Source organism: Macaca fascicularis, chromosome 20 (genome assembly GCF_037993035.2).
Source record: "Macaca fascicularis isolate 582-1 chromosome 20, T2T-MFA8v1.1".
NCBI classification, from domain to species: Eukaryota; Metazoa; Chordata; class Mammalia; order Primates; family Cercopithecidae; genus Macaca; species Macaca fascicularis.
In genome coordinates, this window is record NC_088394.1 from 64256597 (window position 1) to 64278207 (window position 21611).

The 21611-nt window shown below is 43.0% G+C and overlaps 1 protein-coding gene across 27 annotated transcripts in view; it reads left to right on the plus strand.

Annotated features, from left to right (window-relative positions):
- The window catches only part of LOC101925346 (lysosomal phospholipase A and acyltransferase), a 188799-nt gene that overhangs the window by 114884 nt on the left and 52304 nt on the right, over window positions 1-21611 (plus strand). For all 27 annotated transcript variants that reach the window (XR_012429038.1, XR_012429041.1, XR_012429040.1 and 24 more), the window contains one exon: window positions 279-1286. Coding sequence is in view for 20 of the 27 variants with exons in the window: in XM_074027425.1 (XP_073883526.1) it covers window positions 279-1286 (1008 nt within the window). In the remaining 7 variants the exon portion in view is untranslated. The remainder of the gene's footprint in view (window positions 1-278; window positions 1287-21611) is intronic.

Genomic DNA, 21611 nt, shown 5'->3' on the forward strand with positions numbered 1-21611 from the left:
TCACCTAGTTTTCCTTCCTAGCAGTGACTCTAGCATAGTTTCTTGTGCCTCTTCCCAAAGATATTCATATTATACACAAGCAAAACGTGTATGTGTATACATATGTATGTACGTCTACACATACACAGAGAAATACCCGATATTTTACATGAAGTTCCTTAAAGGCATTTGAGTTTGCCCCTCAGCTTATGCTGTAGTTGTGTAACCTAGCATGAAGGCCTGTCAGAATTATTTTATGTATTATATAATAATATTTGCTTTAATCATTTTATTTTCAGTTTTGATGAAGCAAGAACACAGAGAAGAGATTGATTTGTCTTCAGTTCCATCTTTGCCTGTGCCTCATCCTGCTCAGACCCAGAGGCCTTCCTCTGATTCAGGGCATTCACATGACAGTGTACTGTCAGCACAGAGAAGTTTGGTTTGTTCCATCCCACAAACATATGCATCCATGGTGACCTCATCCCATCTGCCACAGTTGCAGTGTGGAGATGAGAGTGCTAGTAAAGAACAGCATATGATTCCTTCTCCAGTTGTACACCAGCCTTTTCAAGTCACACCAACACCTCCTGTGGGGTCTTCCTATCAGCCTATGCAAACTAACGTTGTGTACAATGGACCAACTTGTCTTCCTATTAATGCTGCCTCTAGTCAAGAATTTGATTCAGTTTTGTTTCAGCAGGATGCAACTCTTCCTGGTTTAGTGAATCTTGGCTGTCAACCACTGTCATCCATACCATTTCATTCGTCAAATTCAGGCTCAACAGGACATCTCTTAGCCCATACACCTCATTCTGTGCATGCCCTGCCTCATCTACAATCAATGGGATATCATTGTTCAAATACAGGACAAAGATCTCTTTCTTCTCCAGTGGCTGACCAGATTAGCGGTCAGCCTTCTTCTCAGTTACAACCTGTTACATATGGTCCTTCACATTCAGGGTCTGCTACAACAGCTTCCCCAGCAGCTTCTCATCCCTTGGCTAGTTCACCACTTTCTGGGCCACCGTCTCCTCAGCTTCAGTCTATGCCTTACCAATCTCCTAGCTCAGGAACTGCCTCATCACCGTCTCCAGCCACCAGAATGCATTCTGGACAGCACTCAACTCAAGCACAAAGTACAGGCCAGGGGGGTCTTTCTGCACCTTCATCCTTAATATGTCACAGTTTGTGTGATCCAGCTTCATTTCCACCTGATGGGGCAACCGTGAGCATTAAACCTGAACCAGAAGATCGGGAGCCTAACTTTGCAACCATTGGTCTGCAGGACATCACTTTAGATGATGGTAAGTTCATCTATGATATGTTCTTGAAATAGTGTAGATTCAGGAACTTTATTCTCCCAAGTGTCATGAAAAAGTTTCTATGGATTGCTTATTGGCATATGGTTGGGCTTTTAAATAAGTTGTTATTAGAAATATATGTTAATATATAATTTTTCCTGGCACGGCGGCTCACGCCTGTATCCCAGCACTTTGGAAGGCTGAGGCGGGTGGATCACAAGGTCAGGAGTTTGAGACCAGCCTGGCCAACATGGTGAAACCCTGTCTCTACTAAAAATACAAAAAATTAGCTGGGCATGGTGGTGCAGCCTATAATCCCAGCTACTCGGCAGGCGTGCAGGAGAATAGCTTAAACCCGGCAGGTGGAGGTTGTAGGGAGCCAAGATCACACTATTGCACTCCAGCCTGGGCAACACAGCAAGACTCCGTCTCGAGGGGGAAAAAAAAATTATATATATATAACTTTGAGGATAGATATGAAAATCCATGCCTTAGCATCTGCTTTGCCACTAATATCTGTTGCTGAATATAGCATCTTTTCTTCCAGAATATATAGTGAGATCACAGTGTCTAGGGAATGGAATTCAAGGTCGTTAGTTCCATAAATATTACTGAATCCTGTCCTTTTGCAAGATGAAGCTAGATGCTGGGAATATGAAGGATGTATTAAGATAGAGATCTCCGCCGGGTGCAGTGATTGATTCACACCTGTAATCCCAGCACTTTGGAAGGCTGAGGCAGGTGGATCACTTGAGCCCAGAACTGCAAGACCAGCCTGGGCAACATGGCAGAACCCCATGTCTACAAAACAAAATACAAAAAATTAACCAGGCATAGTGGTGTGGGCCTGTAGTCCTAGCTAACCAGGAGGCTAAGGTGGGAGGATCACCTGAGCTGGAGAGGTTGAAGCTGCAGTGAGCTGTGATCATGCCACTGCACTCCAGCTTGGGTGATGGAGTGAGACCCTGCCTCAAATGAAAAAAAGATATCTGCAGAGATATGTAACAGATTTCACAGGAAGGATTCAGCAAGTCTTCTGTGAGTAGGTGACATTTGAGCCAAGTTTTGGAGGATGAGTACAGTTGACTTTCTGTATGCATGGGTTCCGCACCTTGGATTCAACCATCTGTGGATTGAAAATATCTGGGGGAAGAAAATGGATGGTTGCATCTATATTGAACGTGTACATACAGACTTTTTTTTTTCTTGTCATTATTCCCTAAATAATATAATATTACAACTGTTCCCATAGCATTTACATTGTATTTGGTATTGTAAATAATGTAGATATGATTTAAAGGGGGGATGTGAGTAGATTACATGCAAATAGTATGCTGTTTTATATAAGGGACTTGCGCATTCATGGATTTTGGTACGGGGGGGGTTGTAAAACCAGTCTCCATGGACATAGTCATTTCTCAGTGTACTCAAGGAATTGGTTTTAGGACCGCCTGTGTACAACCAAATCATGCATGCTCAAGTTCCATGGTCATCCTGTAGAACCCACATGCAAGAAAAGCAGCTGTGGTCTCAGTGCTTTGGGAGGCCAGGGTAGGAGGATTACTTGAGACTAGGAGTTTGAGACCAGCCTGGGCAACATAATGAGACCTCATCTCTACCAGAAAAAAAAACACAAAAATTAGCTGGGTATGGTGGTGTGTGCCTGTAGTCCTAGCTACTAGGAAGACTGAAGTGGGAGGATCGCTTGAGCCCAGGAGTTTGAGGCTGCAGTGAACTGATGGCATACTATTGCACTCCAGCCTGGGTAGCAAAGTGAGACCCTGTCTCTAAAAAAATTAAAAAGCCTTCCACATATGCAGATTTCACATTTGAGAATATTCTTTTTTAGATCCATGTTTGGTTGAAAAAAGCTGTGTATAAGTGGACCCAGGCAGCTCAAAGCTTTGTTGTTCAAGGGTCACCTGAGTATGTTTTCAGTAAATGAAGATCAGAGGCAAGTCAGATAATATAGCAGAAATAGAGAAGAAGGATGTGTTTGTCAGGGAAGGATATGTCTGTGGTGGGGTGAAGTATGGGGATGGAATTGGGGGATGGGGTGATTGGTACAGTGCAGGATGGTTTTAAAGCCATGAGGGGACATGTCAGGTCATTTGTGTGTAAACAGAAGGTATATGTGTAAACTAGAGCAACACCTAAAATTTGCATAGCATTCTTCTATTTATTATCTAATCTTATCATTCCTCAAACTCTGAGGTAGATAGTGACATTTACAGAGTTGGACTTTTGAAAGATCACACAACTAGTAAGCAGCAGAACTGAGACTGGATCAATCCAGTCTTTTTCTTGTGGCACTACAGCTGCCTCCCAGAAATAGCAGGCCATGGTGGTTAGAATAGAACTCTGTACTAAACGGAATCCTTTAAGGTTTTTCTAATTCCTGGAGAATATTCTCCAGAAACGCATGTGCACAATTTCACTGCATTAACCCATGTTCACAACTGCATCTAATCTGCCACACTGTGTTTGGCGTACTTGAGGGCTCTGCTATTTAAGCTTTTTGCTGTTCTTTGTGCACAGCTAGCGTAAGTGTCACTCCCTACGAAATGATGAAACCAAAACATGGAGAGCAGGCTGCTACTTTTATGCAAAACAGATTTGAAATAAAGGCTTATGCAAATATTGGCTTTAAAATTGTTACCTGTTTCTTCTTTTAGCAGTTTTAGACTAACTCTTCACATTGCTTTTCACCCTGAAACAAGGAGTGAGACCTTGAGTCACTCATTTGTGATATAACTGAAGATAGGAGATACATTGAGTGGGTCTTTAAGGGCATTTCAGCTCATTTTCTTTACCAATGAAGATATTTTTTCCTTCTAAAAAGAGCCCAAAGCTAGAACCTGCTCTTTCTAATTTACCACAAGTTGAGAGATTTGGGGGTGGAAGGTAGGATAGGCAACAAATCAGATTTCTAGAAAGGTTTTGGGAAAATGTATTTCATTATTTGAATATATTAAGATTTGTTTCAAAAACAGAAGCTCTGGAAAGGTGGGGTCTGTGAGGGCAGCTGTAAAAGCAATTTTATTTTTGCCCCCTTTATTATGGTAGAGCATACAAGCAAGAAAGGGGCCAGGTGCCGTGGCTCACGCCTGTAATCCCAGCACTTTGGGAGGCCGAGGTGAGTGGATCACCCAAGGTCAGGAGTTCCAGCCCGGTCAATATGGTGAAACCCTGTCTCTACTAAAAATACAAAAAAATAAAAAATTAGCCGGCGTGGTGGTGAGCGCCTGTAGTCCCAGCTACTCGGGAGGCTGAGACAAGAGAATTGCTTGAACTTGGGAGGTGGAGGTTGCAGTGAGCTGAGATCACGCCATTGTACTCCAGCCTGGGCGACGAGAACAAAACTCTGTCTCAAAAAAAAAAGCCAGAAATGTTCCTAGATTGTAGACTCCCAGGGACTAGCTATCACATTCGCTCATTGCCACCCCTCAGGGGACTTGATAGAAGCTCAGTGCTGCCAAGCAGTAATTACAGAGGGGGAAGAGCTGGACACAATGGTGTGCACCTATAGTCCCGGCCACTTGGGAATGTGAGATGGAAGGATCACTTGGGCTCAGGAGTTTGAGTCCAATCTTGCCAATACAGAGACCCTGTCTCTAAAATTAAAAAAAAAATAAGGACAGAAAAAACTGAAATGCGCTCTTTTTATTTTTTTGTGATGGTAGTCTCACCCTGTCACCTGGGCTGAAGCGTAGTAGTGCAGTCTTGGCTCACTGCAGCCTCGATTTCCTTGGCTAAACGGATCAGTCTTCCCACTTCAGCCTCCTGAGTAGCTGGGACTACAGGCATGTGCCACCACACCTGACCAATTTTTGTTAAAATGCACTTCTGAACACCTTAGATTATTGGCTGTATAATTTTTGCAAATTGAATTTTTGATGCTTAATTTAAGCTCCAGAATGAATTTATCTTTATTTTTATTTTTATTTTTTGAGACGGAGTCTCTATCACCCAGGCTGAATTGCAGCGGTGTAATTACCGCTCACTGCAACCTCCATCTCCCAGGTTCAAAGAGATTCTCCTCCTTCAGCCCCCCGAGTAGCTGGGACTACAGGCATGCGCTACTACACCTGGCTAATTTTTGTATATTTTAGTAGAGATGGGGTTTCGCCATGTTGGCCAGGCTGGTCTCAAACTCCTGACCTCAGGTGATCTGCCTGTCTCAGCCTCCCAAAGTGCTGAGATTACAGGCAAGAGCCACCATGCCCAGCCTAAAATGAATTTTTAATATTTTTAATTTGACTCATTTATTATGATATTTGGATTTGCCTTTGAAGATAGAATTTCTAGATGCTTAGAAAATCCTGAAGTTCTGCAGCCTTTTAATGTAAATTCAAATTAGCTGGGTGTGGTGGTAGGCGCTTGTAATCCCAGCTATTTGGGAGGCTGAGGCGGGGAGAATTGTTTGAACCCAAGAGGTGAAGGTTGCAGTGAGCGGAGATTGCACCACTACACTCCAGCCTGGGTGACAGAGTGAGAGACTCCATCTCAAAAAAGGAAAAAACAACCTTTTAACATAAATCCATAAAATAAAAATTGAAATGGCTGGGCGCAGTGGCTCACACCTGTATCCCAGCACTTTGGGAGGCTGAGGCGGGCAGATACCTGAGGTCAGGAGTTCTCGACCAGCCTGACCAACATGGAGAAACCCTGTCTCTACCAAAAACACAAAATTAGCCTGGTGTGGTGGCACATGCCTGTAATCCCAGCTACTTGGGAGGCTGAGGCAGGAGAATCGCTTGAACCTGGGAGGCAGAGGTTGCAGTGAGCCGAGATTGTGCCATTGCACTCCAGCCCAGGCAACAAGAGTGAAACTCCATCTCAAAAAAAAAAAAAAAAAAAAAAAATTATCATAGACCTTGAACTCTATAGCACTGGAATATCTCCTTTTTAAAATTTTTTTTATTTTTATTTTTGTAGGGATGAAGTCTTGCTATACTGCCCAGGCTGGTCTAGAACTTATGGCCTTAAGTAATTCTCCCACCTTGGCCTCTCAAAGTTCTGGGAGCCATCATATCTGGCCAAATGTCCCCTTTCTGGTTAGCTTTATTTTATTTTACTATTCTTGAAGATGGCATCTCACTCTGTCACCCAGGCTGGAATGCAGTGCTGTGAACACAGCTCACTGCATCCTCAACCTCCTGGGCTGAAGCAATCCTCCTGCTTCAGCCTCCTGAGCAACTGGGACCACAGGCACATGCCACCATGCCCTGCTAATACTTAACTTGAAAAGTCATAGAGCCAGGCATGGTGGTGTGTGCCTGTCATCCCAGCTACTAAGGAAGGCTAAGGCAGGAAGATCACTTGCGCCTAGTTTGAGGCTAGCCTGGAGAACATAGCAAGACCCTGTCTCTAAATATTGTAAGTGAGTCATAGAACATACCAGAAAGGATTGAAAGGGACTAAAGTGAACTTTGTAGTTAGCCCAAGCTCAATTTTTTAAAACTTTTTCATATTATGTTAACTGTTAAGTCCAAAGTAATTTCCACTCTACAACCAGAAGGCACAGTAATTTAAAAACTTTTTTGCTATACTACTTAAAGATACTTAATCCTAATAACTTTTGTTAATTCTGTTTTATATTCAAATTTATATATCCTCTTTTAACCAAATCAAAGATTAAAACACACTTTCTTTAATTTTTGAAGTTTTTAAGTAAGATGGTATCTCTTAGGAATCATTCATGTATTAGTTGACTGTTACTTTTAGAAATGTGGACGTTAACATCAATTTTTTATTATAAATTCAGTGACATTTACTAGAGAAGATAGTAGTGTAACTCAGCTCAGAATTTCAAGAGTTATAGTCTGTGCATGGTGGCTCTTGCTTGTAGTCCCACCACTTTGGGAGGCCCAGGCAGGCAGATCACTTGAGCCCAGGAGTTTGAGAACAGCCTGGACAACATGGCAAAACCCTGTCTGGAAAAATTACAAAAGTTACCTTGGCATGGTAACATGTGCCTGTAGTCCCAGCTACTTGGGAGGCTGAACTGGGAAGATTGCTTGAGCTCAGGAGGTCAAGGCTGCAGTGAGCGGTGATCATGCTACTACACTCCAGCCCAGGTGACAGAATGAGACCCTGTCTCAAAAATAGTTATAGAGCTGGAAAATATTCGAATATAGCTCTCATGTTATGGATAAAGCATCTGAATTTTACACAGAGCCTAAGGTATTCATCCAGGGTAACACACTTGAATTATGGCAGAATAAAGACTAAAACCTGTTTCCTGACTCTAGGAATTTTTCCAGTATGTGTAATCAAGTTTCTAGTCAGTGTGTTGAGGTTTTAGAATGGGTGTCAAACAAAGAATACGTGAAAGAGAATGCCATTTTCTCCATAGAGCCTTGATTGTGAGAGGGACCAGGGTAATCTTAAGATTATAGATTCTGGCTGGGTGCAATGGCTCATGCCTTGTAATCCCAGCACTTCGTGAGGCCAAGGTGGGAGGATCGCTTGAGCCCAGGAGTTCTAGACCAGCCTGGGCAATATACCCTGTCTCCACTAAAAATTTAAAAATTAGCTGAGCATAGTCGGGCATGGTGGCTCACGCCTGTAATCCCAGCACTATGGGAGGCCAAGGCAGGCAGATCACCTGAGGTCAGGAGATCGAGACATTCCTGGCCAACATGATGATACCCCGTCTCTACTAAAATACAAAAAAACTAGCCAGGCATGGTGGTGCGTGCCTGTAGTCCCAGCTACTCAGGAGGCTGAGGCAGGGGAATCGCTTGAACCCAGGAGGCGGAGATTGCAGTGAGCCAAGATCACGCCATTGCACTCCAGCCTGGAGACAGAGCGAGACTCCGTCTCAAAAGGAAAAAAACAATTAGCTGATCATGGTGATGTGTGCCTATAGTCCCAGCTATTCAGGAGACTGAAGTGGGAGGATTGCTTGAACCCAGGAGGCGGAGGTTACAGTGAGCCGAGATGGCGCCACTGCACTCCAGCCTGGGCAACAGAGCAAGACCCTGTTAAAAAAAAAAAAAAAAGTATTATGGATTTTTAGTATTAGATGAAGTGTTAGATGAACCAAAGGCTAAAATTTATAATTATCCTTGTTCAGTTTCATTGAGATGATTTTGGTGCCTCATATCAACTTTCCAAGCTCAGAAGAATCCCAGAAGCATTTCTCAGTCTCAGGCTTCCTGGGGCAAGGCAGATAATCCTTTGGCGGTTACAACAGCAGCACAGTACTGACATTTCACCAAGTGGTGTTCTCTTTCAAGTAGTCCCCCTGGAAGGCTGTAATATAAACTTAATCAAACAATTAAGGCATAGTTCATGACTATTTTGCTTCTTGCCTTTATATTTTCTTCACTACCTCCATATATCATTGTACCTCCTTGAAAAGCATGTTCTATGGCTATCCAATTATCACTGAATTTTACTCATATTTACAATTTGAATGCCTGGAAATGTAATTTTCTGTAAACATTTATGTTCATTATGGTTTTTATGCTGCAGTTTTTGGACAAGATAATAAACATTAAAACAGTTGATTTTATAATAGATATGGAAACTGTCAAGCTGTTATTCATTTATTTATTTTTTGAGATGGAGTTTCCCTTGTCACCTGGGCTGGAGTGCAGTGGCGCGGTATCAGCTCATTGCAACCTCTGCCTCCCAGGTTCAAGCAATTCTCATGCCTCAGCCTCCCGAGTAGCTGGGGTTACAGGTGCCTGCTGCCATGCCCAGCTAATTTTTGTGTTTTTAGTAGAGACAGAGTTTAGTCATGTTGGCTAGGCTGGTCTTGAACTCCTGACCTCAAGCGATCTGCCTACCTTAGCCTCCTAAAGTGCTGGGATTACAGGCATGAGCCAATGCACCTGGCCTTTTTAAAATTTGTTTTGAGACAGGGTCTCACTCTGTTGCACAGGCTGGAGTGCAGTTGGCGCAATCATGGCTTACTGCAGCCTTGACCTCCCGGGACTCAGGTGATCCTCCCACTTTAGCTCCCCAAGTAGCAGGGACTACAGGCACACACCACCATGCGTGGCTCATTTTTGGTTTTTTTTTGTTTGTTTTTGTTTTTTTGGTAGAGATAGGGTTTCGCCATGTTGCCGAGGCTGGTCTCAAACTCCTGGGCTCAAGTGATCTGCCCTCCTTGGCCTCCCAAAGTGCTGGGATTATAGGTGTGAGCTACTGTGCCCATTTGTCAAGCTGTTTTAAACATTTTAATTAAAATTTGATTCAGTGTGGTAGTTGATACTGGTTTTTGGTTTTTTTTTTTTTAAAGAAAGATTATAGCGACCAGACACAGTGGCTCATGCCTGTAATCCCAGCATTTTGGGAGGCTGAGGTGGGTGGATCACATGAGGTCAGGAGTTCGAGTCCAGCCTGGCCAACATGGCAAAACCCCATCTCTACCAAAAATACAAAAAATAAATAAATAAATAAAAACGGAGCGTAATGGTGTATGCCTGTAGTCCCAGCTACTTGGGAGACTGGGATAGGAGAATCACTTGAACCTGGGAGGTGGAAGTTGCAGTGAGCTGAGATGGCACCACTGCACTCCCGCCTGGGCAACAGAACGAGACTCCATCTCAAAAAAAAAAAAAAAAAAAATTATAGTATTGTGAAACTAGACTGTCTTAGACGTTTAAATACAGGCCCATTTAATTTATGATTGAGTTAACCGAATCCTGTTACAACTTTCCATTAAAGTCCCTCAGTTCCCACTTGTCCTCCTTGTTCACAGACTAACAGAGCCACAGCTGCAGCTCTTCAGCAGAGAAGAGGATGCATGTTAAATATAGCCTGACCTGCTGCTGTGGTGAAAACTGACACTGCCACTTGCAGGCTCTGTTCGGTAACATGCTGATCCTGAATGTAGGGCATTTGGTAATTCAGCAGTAAACAGGGACTCTAGTCATGACCTCAGCTGCTTCAGTTCTGTATATAAAAGACAAGCAGAAGAGCCTGCTTTCAAAAAGCAGGTGCTTTTTAAAATCAAGGGAATGATGAACACAACATTCAGGTGGTTACTTGGATGTGGGAAGCAGGAGACTGGTATGGAGGAGGAACAGAGAGGTTAATATTGTCAGTGTTCTCTTGCACCTGTTGGTTAGTGGTTTCACTGGTGTCTATTTTATTAAAATAAATAAAACAAGGCCAGGCGTGGTGGCTCACGCCTGTAATCCCAGCACTTTGGGAGGCCGAGGTGGGTAGATCGCCTGAGGTCAGGAGTTGGAGACCAGCCTGGCCAACATAGTGAAACCCCGTCTCTACTAAAAATACAAAAAAATTAGCTGGGCGTGGTGGTAGGCCCCTGTAATCCCAGCTACTCTGGAGCCTGAGGGAGGCAGGAGAATCGCTTGAACCCGGGAGGTGGAGGTTGCAGTGAGCCGAGATCATGCCATTGCACTCCAGTCTGGGCAACAGGAGCAAAACTCTGTCTCGAAATAAATAATAAAACTTAAATAAATTAATTAATTAAATTAAATAAAAGCCATGCACAGCCAGTGGTGAGAGTGTGTCATCTATGAGGTATAATCACTATGGGCACAGGAGTGGAGCGAGGTAGATAATGCTGAAATTTCTCTATTAACTTGGACACTAGATGACTCACGAATCCTCTTTTGGGAAGCATGCATGTACTATACAGCCTCAAACATATTTAGAATGATTGATTCCAGAAGCTGAAAGGTCTTGTAAATAATGCCCATGTAGACTTTAAATCGTGGCTTATGCGAGATGGATCACAATGGGAATTTAAGACCTTAGACACAATCACCCTGGGACATACAATAAGAAAAATTGAGTTTTAGGCCTAATGAAGAAAGAACAACAAACATTTGAGAAGATTTTTTACTTTTTATATCAAATGTGTCTGTGTACTTCCATGAACATAAATAAGTTGACCTTTTTTTTTTAATGAATGTATTATTTCTGAACAAAAAATTTATTTTAATCAACCTACATTAAGATTTATACATGGCCAGGTACTGTGGCTCATGCCTGTAATCCCAGCACTTTGGGAGGCCAAAGCGGGCAGATTGCTTGAGCTCAGGAGTTTGAGACCAGCCTGGGCAACATGGTGAAACCCTGTCTCTATAAAAAATACAAAAATTAGGCCAGGTGTGGTGGCGTGTACCTGTAGTTCCAGCTACTCGAGAGGCTGAGGTGGGAGGATCACTGAAGCCTGGAAGGCAGAGGTTGAAATTAGCAAAGATCATGCCACTGCACTTCAGCCTGAGCGACAGAGGAGACCCTGTCTCAAAATAAATAAATAAAATGCAATTTAAAAATATAAATTTATGCATAAGCTAGGAAAAGTCCAAGAGAGGCTACCACTAAAGCAGCATATCAGAAGTCTTCAAACTAAGTTCCCCTCAAAATGTATATTTAAAAATAGTTGATGGCTGGGTGCGGTGGCTTATGCCTGTAATCCCAGCACTTTGACAGGCCGAGATGGGAGGATCATTTGACATCAGGAGTTCAAGACCAGCCTGAACAATGTGGTGAAACCTCATCTCTACTAAAATAGTAAAACTTGGGCCAGGCACAATGGCTCATGGCTGTAATCCCAGCACTTTGGGAGGCCGAGGCGGGCGGATCACTGGAGGCCAGGAGTTCGAGACCAGCCTAGCCAACATGGTGAAACCCCGTCTCTACTAAAAATAAGCCGGGTGTGGTGGCATACACCTGTAATCTAAGCTACTTGGGAGACTGAAGCAGGAGAATCGCTTGAACCTGTGAGGCAGAGGTTGCAGTGAGGTGAGATGGTGCCACTGCACTCCAGCCTAGGCAACAGAGCAAGACTCCGTCTCAGAAAAAAAGAAAATAGTAAAAATTAGCTAGGCATGGTGGTGAACGCCTGTAATTTCAGCTACTCATGAGGCTGAGGCAGGAGAATCACTTGAACCTGGGTGGCGGTGGTCGCAGTGAGCCAAGATCATGCCACTGCACTCCAGCCTGGGCAACACAGTGATACTCTGTCTCAAAAATACAAGAAAAGGTAATAAATTATGGTTACTGTTTCTTGATAAACTCATTTTTTTTAACACTTTGCTAGTAGCTCATTTTTCCCAACAATGTATGAAATGTGAATTATTAATCTTAATTTTGCATAGATGTGGCTCAGAGACCTTACGCACATCCCAGTGTTATATGGCCACAAATAATTGGAGCAGGCATTTGAATCCAGATCTGTCTGAAATGTAGATTTTCTCACGTGTTTTTAGTGGCTTCTAAAATAGCTATAATTGATTACTTATATAATCTTGCTTCTGTAAAGATAATAGCATTGTAACTTTCTAATGTGCTGCCATGTGTAAGATAGCAAAACCTGTCTTAAAGATGTATTCTATTTTAAAATTGATATCCTTTTTTCGAGTTCCTTCGAAGATGGATTATTCACAGGAACAAAAAATTTTTTTAATGAGAGATAAATTGTTTAATTTTAGGTTCAGCAGTTAAACAAGCTTTTTGTGGTTTGGTGGCAGTTTTCTGCCTTGGCATTACAAGGTTTCCTCTTGCCAACAATCATAGCATTTGTTAGACTTAGATAAATGTGTTCAAACAGCTTTTCTCTGCTTGAAGATGCCTGGCTCTGTTTTTTTTTGTTGTTTGTTTTTTTTTTTAAAGACATTTCTAAAGCCTATGGTTAGCCTCTCTATCTGGGCAAGAGAAAAAGTGTGAAAGTCTCATTTATGCTGGAAAATAGGGTAGAGTTGAGAGTGATGGTTACAAGCATTTTAACTTTACATCTACAAGAATGTGGTACAGATTAAGTTCTTGATAATCATGTTGTATATTTAAAAACATCTATAGATGATTTTATGTAGAATGGAAATTTTAACATTTTATTTGTGTTTATTTCTTTGATGAGGTAGCAGAGACAGGAGTTTGCTGTGTTGATCAGGCTGGAGTGCAATGTGACAATCATGGCTCACTGCAGCCTCGATCTCCCAGGCTCCCGCAATTCTCCCACCTCAGCCTCCCTAGTAGCTGGGACTACAGGTGCCTACCACCACGTCCAGCTAATTTTTAAATTTTTTTGTAGAGGCGGGCTCTCACTATGTTGCTCAGGTTGGTCTCGGCCTCCCAAAGTGCTAGGATTACAGGCGTGAGCCACCATGCCTGGCCTGTGTTTCTTAATATAATAATTTTTTTGAACAAGTAATACATTCATATGGTTCAAAATGCTAAAATTACAAATTATACATAGTAAAAAAAGAAATCTGTCTTCTAGGTAGATACTCCGTTGTCCTCTGTAGGGAGAATTGGAGTTTACTAGTTTCTTGGTTGTCATTCTGTGCATTTATAAACAGTTGCATATTTTTTTCCTTATTTTTACTAGCATATTATGTATACTAGTTTATACTTTGCATTTCCCATGTAATATAGAATCTTGGGAGATTTTTCTATACTGTAACATAAAAGAGCTTCCTTGAAAGATATTCTTAAAATAGCATATTCCATTAAATATTCTATAAAATACTGCTGTGAATATTTGTACCACTGTTAATTAATTAATTAATTTATTTATTTAGAGATGAATTCTCGCTCTGCTGCCCAGGCTGGAGTACAGTGGCACCATATCGGCTCACTGCAACCCCCACCTCCCAAATCTGTGATCTCTGTTCATATTTGCTTACTTTTCTATTAGATTGTTGATCCATCCTCTTACTGATTTATAGAAACCCTTTGTTAGGTTCATTAGCTCATTGAGGTGTGAGTTAAATGTACCGAGATTTATAAATTTTAAAAGAGGAATTTACAAAAGTCCTCCAAGTCTTGCTTTGAGTTAATGGTTAGAGCTGTGAAAACCTAATTAAGTCATTTCATACAATGTTCTCTCATGAGAAAAGCCAAAGTTTGTTTAAAATTTAAAATTTACCATTTTAATCATTTTAAGTATATAGTTAAGTGGCATTAAATACATTCACAATATTGTATAACCACCACCACTATCTGTTTCCAGAACTTTTTCACCACCCAAACATTACAACTCTATAACCATTAGGTAATAACTACTCATTTCCTTCCTGACTCCCAGCCCCTGGTAACCACTACTCTGCTTTCTGTCTCTATGATTTCCCTACTCTAGATACTTCATATAAGTGGGATTACACAATGTTTTTCCTTTCTTCTGTGGCTTATTTCACTTAGCATAATGTTTTCAAGGCTCATCCATATTGTAAGCATATGGAGGAATAATCTATTAGAATATTTTTATGTAGCATATTATTTACATATAATATTCCGTATGGAGGAATAATATTCAATTGTGTGTGTACACCACATTTTATTTATCCACTCATCTGGCGAAAAATAATTTGGGGCTAGGCACGGTAGCTCACGTCTCTAATCCCAGCACGTTGGGAAGCTGAGGTGGGTGGATTCCCTGAGCCCAGGAGTTCAGGACCAGCCTGGGCAACATGGTGAGACCCCATGTCTATAAAAAATTAAAAAATTAGCTGAATGTGGTGCTGTGCACCTGTAGTTCCAGCTACTCAGGAGGCTGAGATGAGAGGATCACCATGAGCTTAGGAGACGGAGGTTGCAGTGAGCTGAGATTGCACCATGCACTCCAACCTGGGCAACAGAGACCCTGTCTCAAAAAAACAGTTGATGAACACACACATATTTAAAAAAAAAAAAAAAAAAAAAAAAAAGATGGACGGGGCTTGGTGGCTTACGTCTGTAATCCCAGCACTTGGGAGGCTGAGGCAGGTGGATCACCTGAGGTCAGGAGTTCGAGACCAGCCTGACCAACATGGTGAAACCCCATCTCTACTAAAAATATAAAAATTAGTTGGGCATGGTGATAGGCGCCTGTAATCTCAGCTACTCGGGAGACTGAGGCAGGAGAATTGCTTGAGCCCATGAGGCAAAGGTTGCAGTGAGCTGAGACCACGCCATTGCATTCCAGCCTGGGCAACAAGAGCAAGACTCTATCTCAATAAAAAAGATAATTTGTGTTATTTCCCTTCCTTGGCTGTTGTGAATAATGCTGCCGTGAACACTGGCATACATACTGTTTGAGTCTCTCTTTCCAGTACTTTTGGGTGTTTACATAAGAGTGGAATTGCTGAGTCCTATGGTAATTCTGTGTTCGGCTTTCTTTTTGAGATGGAGTCTCGCTCTGTCACCCAGGCTGGAGTGCAGTGGTACGATCTGGGCTCACTGAAGTCTCTGCCTCCTGGGTTCAAGCGATTCTCATGCCTCAGCCTCCTGAGTAGCTGGGATTACAGGCGTGTGCCATCAAGCCCAGCTAATTTTGTATTTTTAGTAAAAACGGGGTTTCACCATGTTGGCCAGGCTGGTCTCAATCTTCTGACCTTAGGTCACCCGCCCTCCTCAGCCTCCCAAAGCGCTGGGATTACAGGCGTGAGCCACCGAGCCCAGCCTCCATGTTCAACTTTTTGAGGAACTACTGAATTTTTTTTTTTATCCTACAGCAGTCACACCATTTTACATTTACAATGTATAAGGCTTTCAGTTTCTTTATACCCTTGCCAACACATGTTATTTTCCATTTTTAAAATAATAGCCATTCTACTGGGTATTAAGTGATATCTCATTATAATTTTGATTTGCATTTCTCTACTGACTAATGATGTTGAGCATCTTTTCATGTGCCTGTTGTCCATTTGTATATTTGCTTGTCTATCCAAATCCTTTATTCTTTTTTTTTTTTTTTTTTTTTTGAGACAGAGTCTGGTTCTGTCACCCAGGCTGGAGTATAGTGGTGTGATCTCGGCTCACTGCAGCCTCCACCTCCCGAGTTCAAGCGATTCTCCTGTCTCAGCCTCCCAAGTAGCTGGGATTACAGGAGCACACCACCATGCCTGGCTAATTTTTTGTATCTTTATTAGCGATGGGGTTTTGCCATGTTGGCCAGGCTGGTCTCGAACTCCTGACCTCAGGTGAGCCACACGCCGCAGCCTCCCCAAGTGCAGGGATTACAGGCATGAGCCACCACGCCCGGCTTAGTTTTCAATGTAGAAATCTTATACCTCTTTGATTAATTCCTAAGTATTTTTTTATTATTATTATTATTTTTTTTTTTTTTTGAGACGGAGTCTCACTGTGTCTCCCAGGCTGGAGTGCAGTGGCGCGATCTCGGCTCACTGCAAGCTCCGCCCCCTGGGTTCACGCCATTCTCCCGACTCAGCCTCCCAAGTAGCTGGGACTACAGGTGCCCGCTACCACGCCCGGCTAATTTTTTTGTATTTTTAGTAGAGACGGGGTTTCACCGTGTTAGCCAGGATAGTCTCGATCTCCTGACCTCGTGATCCACCCGCCTCGGCCTCCCAAAGTGCTGGGATTACAGGCTTGAGCCACCGCGCCCGGCCACGTATTTTATTATTTTTGATGCTACTGTAAATATAATTGTTTTTCTTATGGTCAGGCGTGGGGGCTCACACTTGTAATCCCAGTACTTTGGGAGGCCGAGGCAGGCGGATCACCTGAGGTCAGGAGTTCAAGACCAGCCTGGCTAACATGGGCCCGCCTGGCCAACATGGGGAAACCCTGTCTCTACTAAAAATACAAAAATTAGCTGGGTGTGGTGGCATATGCTTGTAATCCCAGCCTATTCGGGGGGCTGAGGCAGGAGAATCGCTTGAACCCGGAGGCGGAGATTGCAGTGAACCGAGATCATGGCACTGCACTCCAGCCTGAGACTCCGTCTCAAAAACAGACAAACGAAAAGAAAAAAAAAACCCAAAAACAAGACTTGTTTTCTTGGACCTTTTATTCCAAGTATATAGAAGTACAACTGAATATTGTGTGTTGATTCTATATTTTGCAACTTTGATGACTTTGTTAGTGCTAACATTTTTTTGTTTGTATGGATTCTTTAGAGTTTTATATTTATACTATCATGCCATTCGTGAACAGAGATAATTTTATTTCTTCCTTTTTAATTTGGATGGCCTTTATTTATTTGTTTGTTTATTTTTCTAACCTAATTGCTCTGGCTAGAACTTCTAGTGGTAGGCTGGTAGAAGTGGTGAAAGAGTGAGCATCTTTGCTTTGTGATCTTAGGGGGAAAACTTTTGTTCTTTGTTGATAATGACAGGAACTAAGGGTTTTTCATATATGGCCTTTTTCATATTGAGGAAATTCCTTCTATTCTTCGTTTATTGAATGTTTTCATCTTGAAAGAGCATTGAATTTTGATAAATGGGTTGGGCGCGGTGGCTCACACCTGTGATACCAGCACTTTGGGAGGGTGAGGCAGGCAGATAGCTAGAACCCAGGAGGGGGAGGCTGCAGTGAGCCGTGATTGGGATGCCACTGTACTCCAGCCTGGGCAACAGAGTGAGACCCTGTCTCGAAAAAGAGTTCTTTCCCTGCCACTGCCAAGTCAAGTGGAGGCAGAGGCTTGGGTGTGTTCACGATTCGACTTCACCCGTAGACCACCACCATGGCCAAGGAAGGCGTTGTTGCTGGAGGTGTAGTGGATGTTAATACTGCTTTACAAAAGGTGTTGAAGACTGTTCTCACCCATGGTGGCCTGGCACGTGGAATTCGCAAAGCTGCTGAAGCGTCAGGCCCATCTTTTGTGTGTTTGCATCCAACTGTGATGAGCCTATGTCAAGTTCATAAAGGTTCTTTGTGCTGAACACCAAATCAACCTAATTAAGGTTGATGGCAAGAAACTAGGGGGAATAGTTAGGTCTCTGTAAAATTGATAGAAAGGGAAAACCCCATAAAGTGGTTGGTTGCAGTTGCGTAGTAGTTGAAGGGTACTTCAAATGCAAGAAATGAACAAATAGAACTCTGGCTTACCCCCCTCTCCCCCAACACACACACACACACACACACACACACACACACACTCACAGTCACACAATCTGGCACGATGGTTCAATCCTGTAGTCCTAGCACTTTGGGAGGCTGAGGTGGGCAGACTGCTTGAGCCCTAGAGTTCAAGTCCAGCCTGGGCAACATGATGAAATCCCATCTCTGCTAAGAATACAAAAAATTAGCCAGGTGCTGTGGTCCCAGATACTTGGGAAGCTGAAGTGGGAGGATTGCTTGAGCCTGGGAGGTAGAGGCTGCAGTGAGCCATTATTGTGCCACTGCACACCAGCCTTGGTGACAGAGTGAGACCTTGTCTCAAAAAAAATTTTTTTTACAAATGCTTTTCTGCATCTGTTGAGATGATCATGTGGTTTTTAAATTAATTTTTGTAGAGGCAGGGTCTTGCCATGTTGCCCATGCTGATCAGGAATATGGGTTTTTTGTTGTTGTTGTTGTTCAATTAATTTGACATATTACTTTAATTGATTTTCACTTGTTGAATCATCCTTGCATTCTGGGAATAAAACTCCCTTGGTCTTAATGTATCGTCCTTTTAATATGCTGCTGAATTGTGTTAGTGTTTTGTTGATTTTTGCATCTATGTGAATAAAGAATATTCTGTAGTTTTGTTTCTTTCTTTCTTTTTTTTTTTGAGATGGAGTCTTGCTCTGTTGCCCAGGCTGGAATGCAGCGGTACAATCTCGGCTCACTGCAACCTCTGCCTCCCCAGTTCAAGCAAATCTTCTGCTTTAGCCTCCCGAGTAGCTGGGACTACAAGCGCGCAACCACCGTGCCCAGCTAATTTTTTTGTATTTTTAGTAGAGATGGGGTTTCACCATATTGGCTGGGCTGGTCTCGAACTCCTGACCTCGTGATCCACCCACCTTGGCCTCCCAAAGTGTTAGGATTACAGGTGTGAGCCACTACATGCAGCCTTTTCTTATAGTATGTTTTTCCGGCTTTGGTGTCAGAGTAAATTCTGGCTTCATAATGAGTTAGGAAGTGTTTCCTCCTCCTTAATTTTTTGTAAGAGTTTCAAAAGAATTGAAACTCTTTTTTCTTTGTTTTGTTTTGAGATGGAGTCTCGCTCTGTCGCCAGGCTGGAGTGCAGCGGCGCGATCTCAGTTCACTGCAACCTCTGCCTCCTGGGTTCACGCCATTCTCCTGCCTCAGCCTCCCAAGTAGCTGGGATTATAGGCACTCGCCACCACGCCCAGCTAATTTTTGTATTTTTAGTAGAGACGGGGTTTCACCATGTTGGCCAGGATGGTCTCGATCTCCTGACGTTGTGATCCTCCTGCCTCCCTGCCTCAGCCTCCCAAAGTGCTGGGATTACAGGCGTGAGCCACTGTGCCCAGCTGAAACTCTTCTTCTCTAAATGTTTGTTGTTGTTGTTGTTGTTTGAGTCGGAGTCTCGCCCTGTTGCCCAGTCTGGAGTGCAATGGCATGATCTCGGCTCACTGCAGCCTCCACCTCCTGGGTTCAAGCAATTCTCCTGCCTCAGCTTCCTGAGTAGCTGGGATTACAGGCACCTACCACACGCCCAGCTAATTTTTGTGTTTTTAGTAGAGACAGGGTTTCACCATGCTGGCCAGGCTGGTCTCGAACTCCTGACCTCAGGTGATCCACCCGCCTTGGCCTCCCAAAGTGCTGAGATTACAGGCATGAGACAGCATGCCTGGCCCACTTTTGTAAATGTTTGGTCAAAGTTTTTGTGATCAGGAGAGATGAATGAGGTATATTTTGGAGCTCACAAAAGTGCTTCAAGGAACTAGAAGGATTTCTGAAGCACTACAAGTTTCTGTAAAGCACAATCTGAAAGTACCACTTAATTCATCCACTCACAAAAGCTCCCGTAGTGTGTGTTGGCCTCTTGCTTTGTTCCTGGGCTGCTTTCTTATGATTTTTATGCTGCTCTACCTGTAATCACACGTTCTATACCTTCAAGTCTGTTTTGGAGGATTCAATTGTGGCGATTGGGAACCCCCCAAAAAGAATATTTTGATATTTTCAGTCTTTAAAATACTTCGCGCACACTGTAATCTTTAAATCACCTCTGAGAACTAGGTGAGTGATCTCAAATTAAATAATAAACAAGCTTAAGTCAGAAAAATTTTGCTTAAGCAAAGGATTTCTGGATTTTGTTTTGTTTCGACCCTTAGGGTGTATTTTGTACAGATTGGCTCTTCCTTTGTTTTTCTTCTTTTATCTGCTTAAAATGATACTATTAGTATCATTTTAGTTAGTGTTCATAGAGACTACATGCAGATTTTTCCCTTCTAAGAAGGTTAGGTCCTTTTGCTTGAAGTTGTACAACAGAGGCCAAGAATAATTCCTTACAGGCAAAAAGATGAGAGTTTGCCTATTTCGTTATTGTGTTTTAGACTCTTGGGGCATCTGAATGCTTTAGCCAGTACTGCAGAACTGACCAGTGGTGACTCTTCTTTTGTGTAGTGACTTTCCTTTTGTTTTTTTTTTTTGAGACGGAGTCTCGCTGTCGCCCAGGCTGGAGTGCAGTGGCCGGATCTCAGCTCACTGCAAGCTCCGCCTCCCGGGTTTACACCATTCTCCTGCCTCAGCCTCCTGAGTAGCTGGGACTACAGGCGCCCGCCACCTCGCCCAGTTAGTTTTTTGTATTTTTTAGTAGAGACGGGGTTTCACCATGTTAGCCAGGATGGTCTCGATCTCCTGACCTCGTGATCCGCCCGTCTCGGCCTCCCAAAGTGCTGGGATTACAGGCTTGAGCCACTGCGCCCGGCCGGTGTAGTGACTTTCAAACATTTTTGACAACTGCGTACAATAAAAAACAAGGTTTATGTTGTGACCCAGTACACAAAAAATATATACATATGCAGCTAGTGTTAAAGTCTCACAAACCAATTCTTAACCTTTATTAGAGGAAACGTAGCCTGCCATCTTCTATTTTGTTCTATTTTTTTTTCTTTTTTTTTTTTTTCTTTTTTTTTTCTTTTTTTGAGATGGAGTCTCGCTCTGTCACGCAGGCTGGAGTGCAGTGGTGCGATCTCGGCTCACTGCAAGCTCCACCTCCCAGGTTCACGCCATTCTCCTGCCTCAGCCTCCTGAGTAGCTAGGACTACAGGCCCTGCTGCCACGCCCAGCTAATTTTTTTTGTATTTTTAGTAGAGACAGGGTTTCACCTTGTTAGCCAGGATAGTCTCAATGTCCTGACCTCGTGATCCGCTCGTCTCAGCCTCCCAAAGTGCTGGGATTACAGGCGTGAGCTACCGCGCCTGGCCTATTTCTTTCTCTTTTTTAAAATACTAGTTTCAACTTGAATTGATTTCATAAATTTCTGATGGATGTGAACTTTAGTTTAAAAAATACTCCTCCAGCCGGGTGTAGTGGCTCACACCTGTAATCCTAGCACTTTGGGAGGCTTAGGTGGGCAGATCACCTGAGGCCAAGAGTTTGAGACCAACCTGTCCAACATGGTTGAAACTCCATCTCTACTAAAAATACAAAAACTAGCCAGGCGCGGTGGCAGGTGCCTGTAGTCCCAGCTACTAGGGAGGCTGAGGCAGGAGAATCACT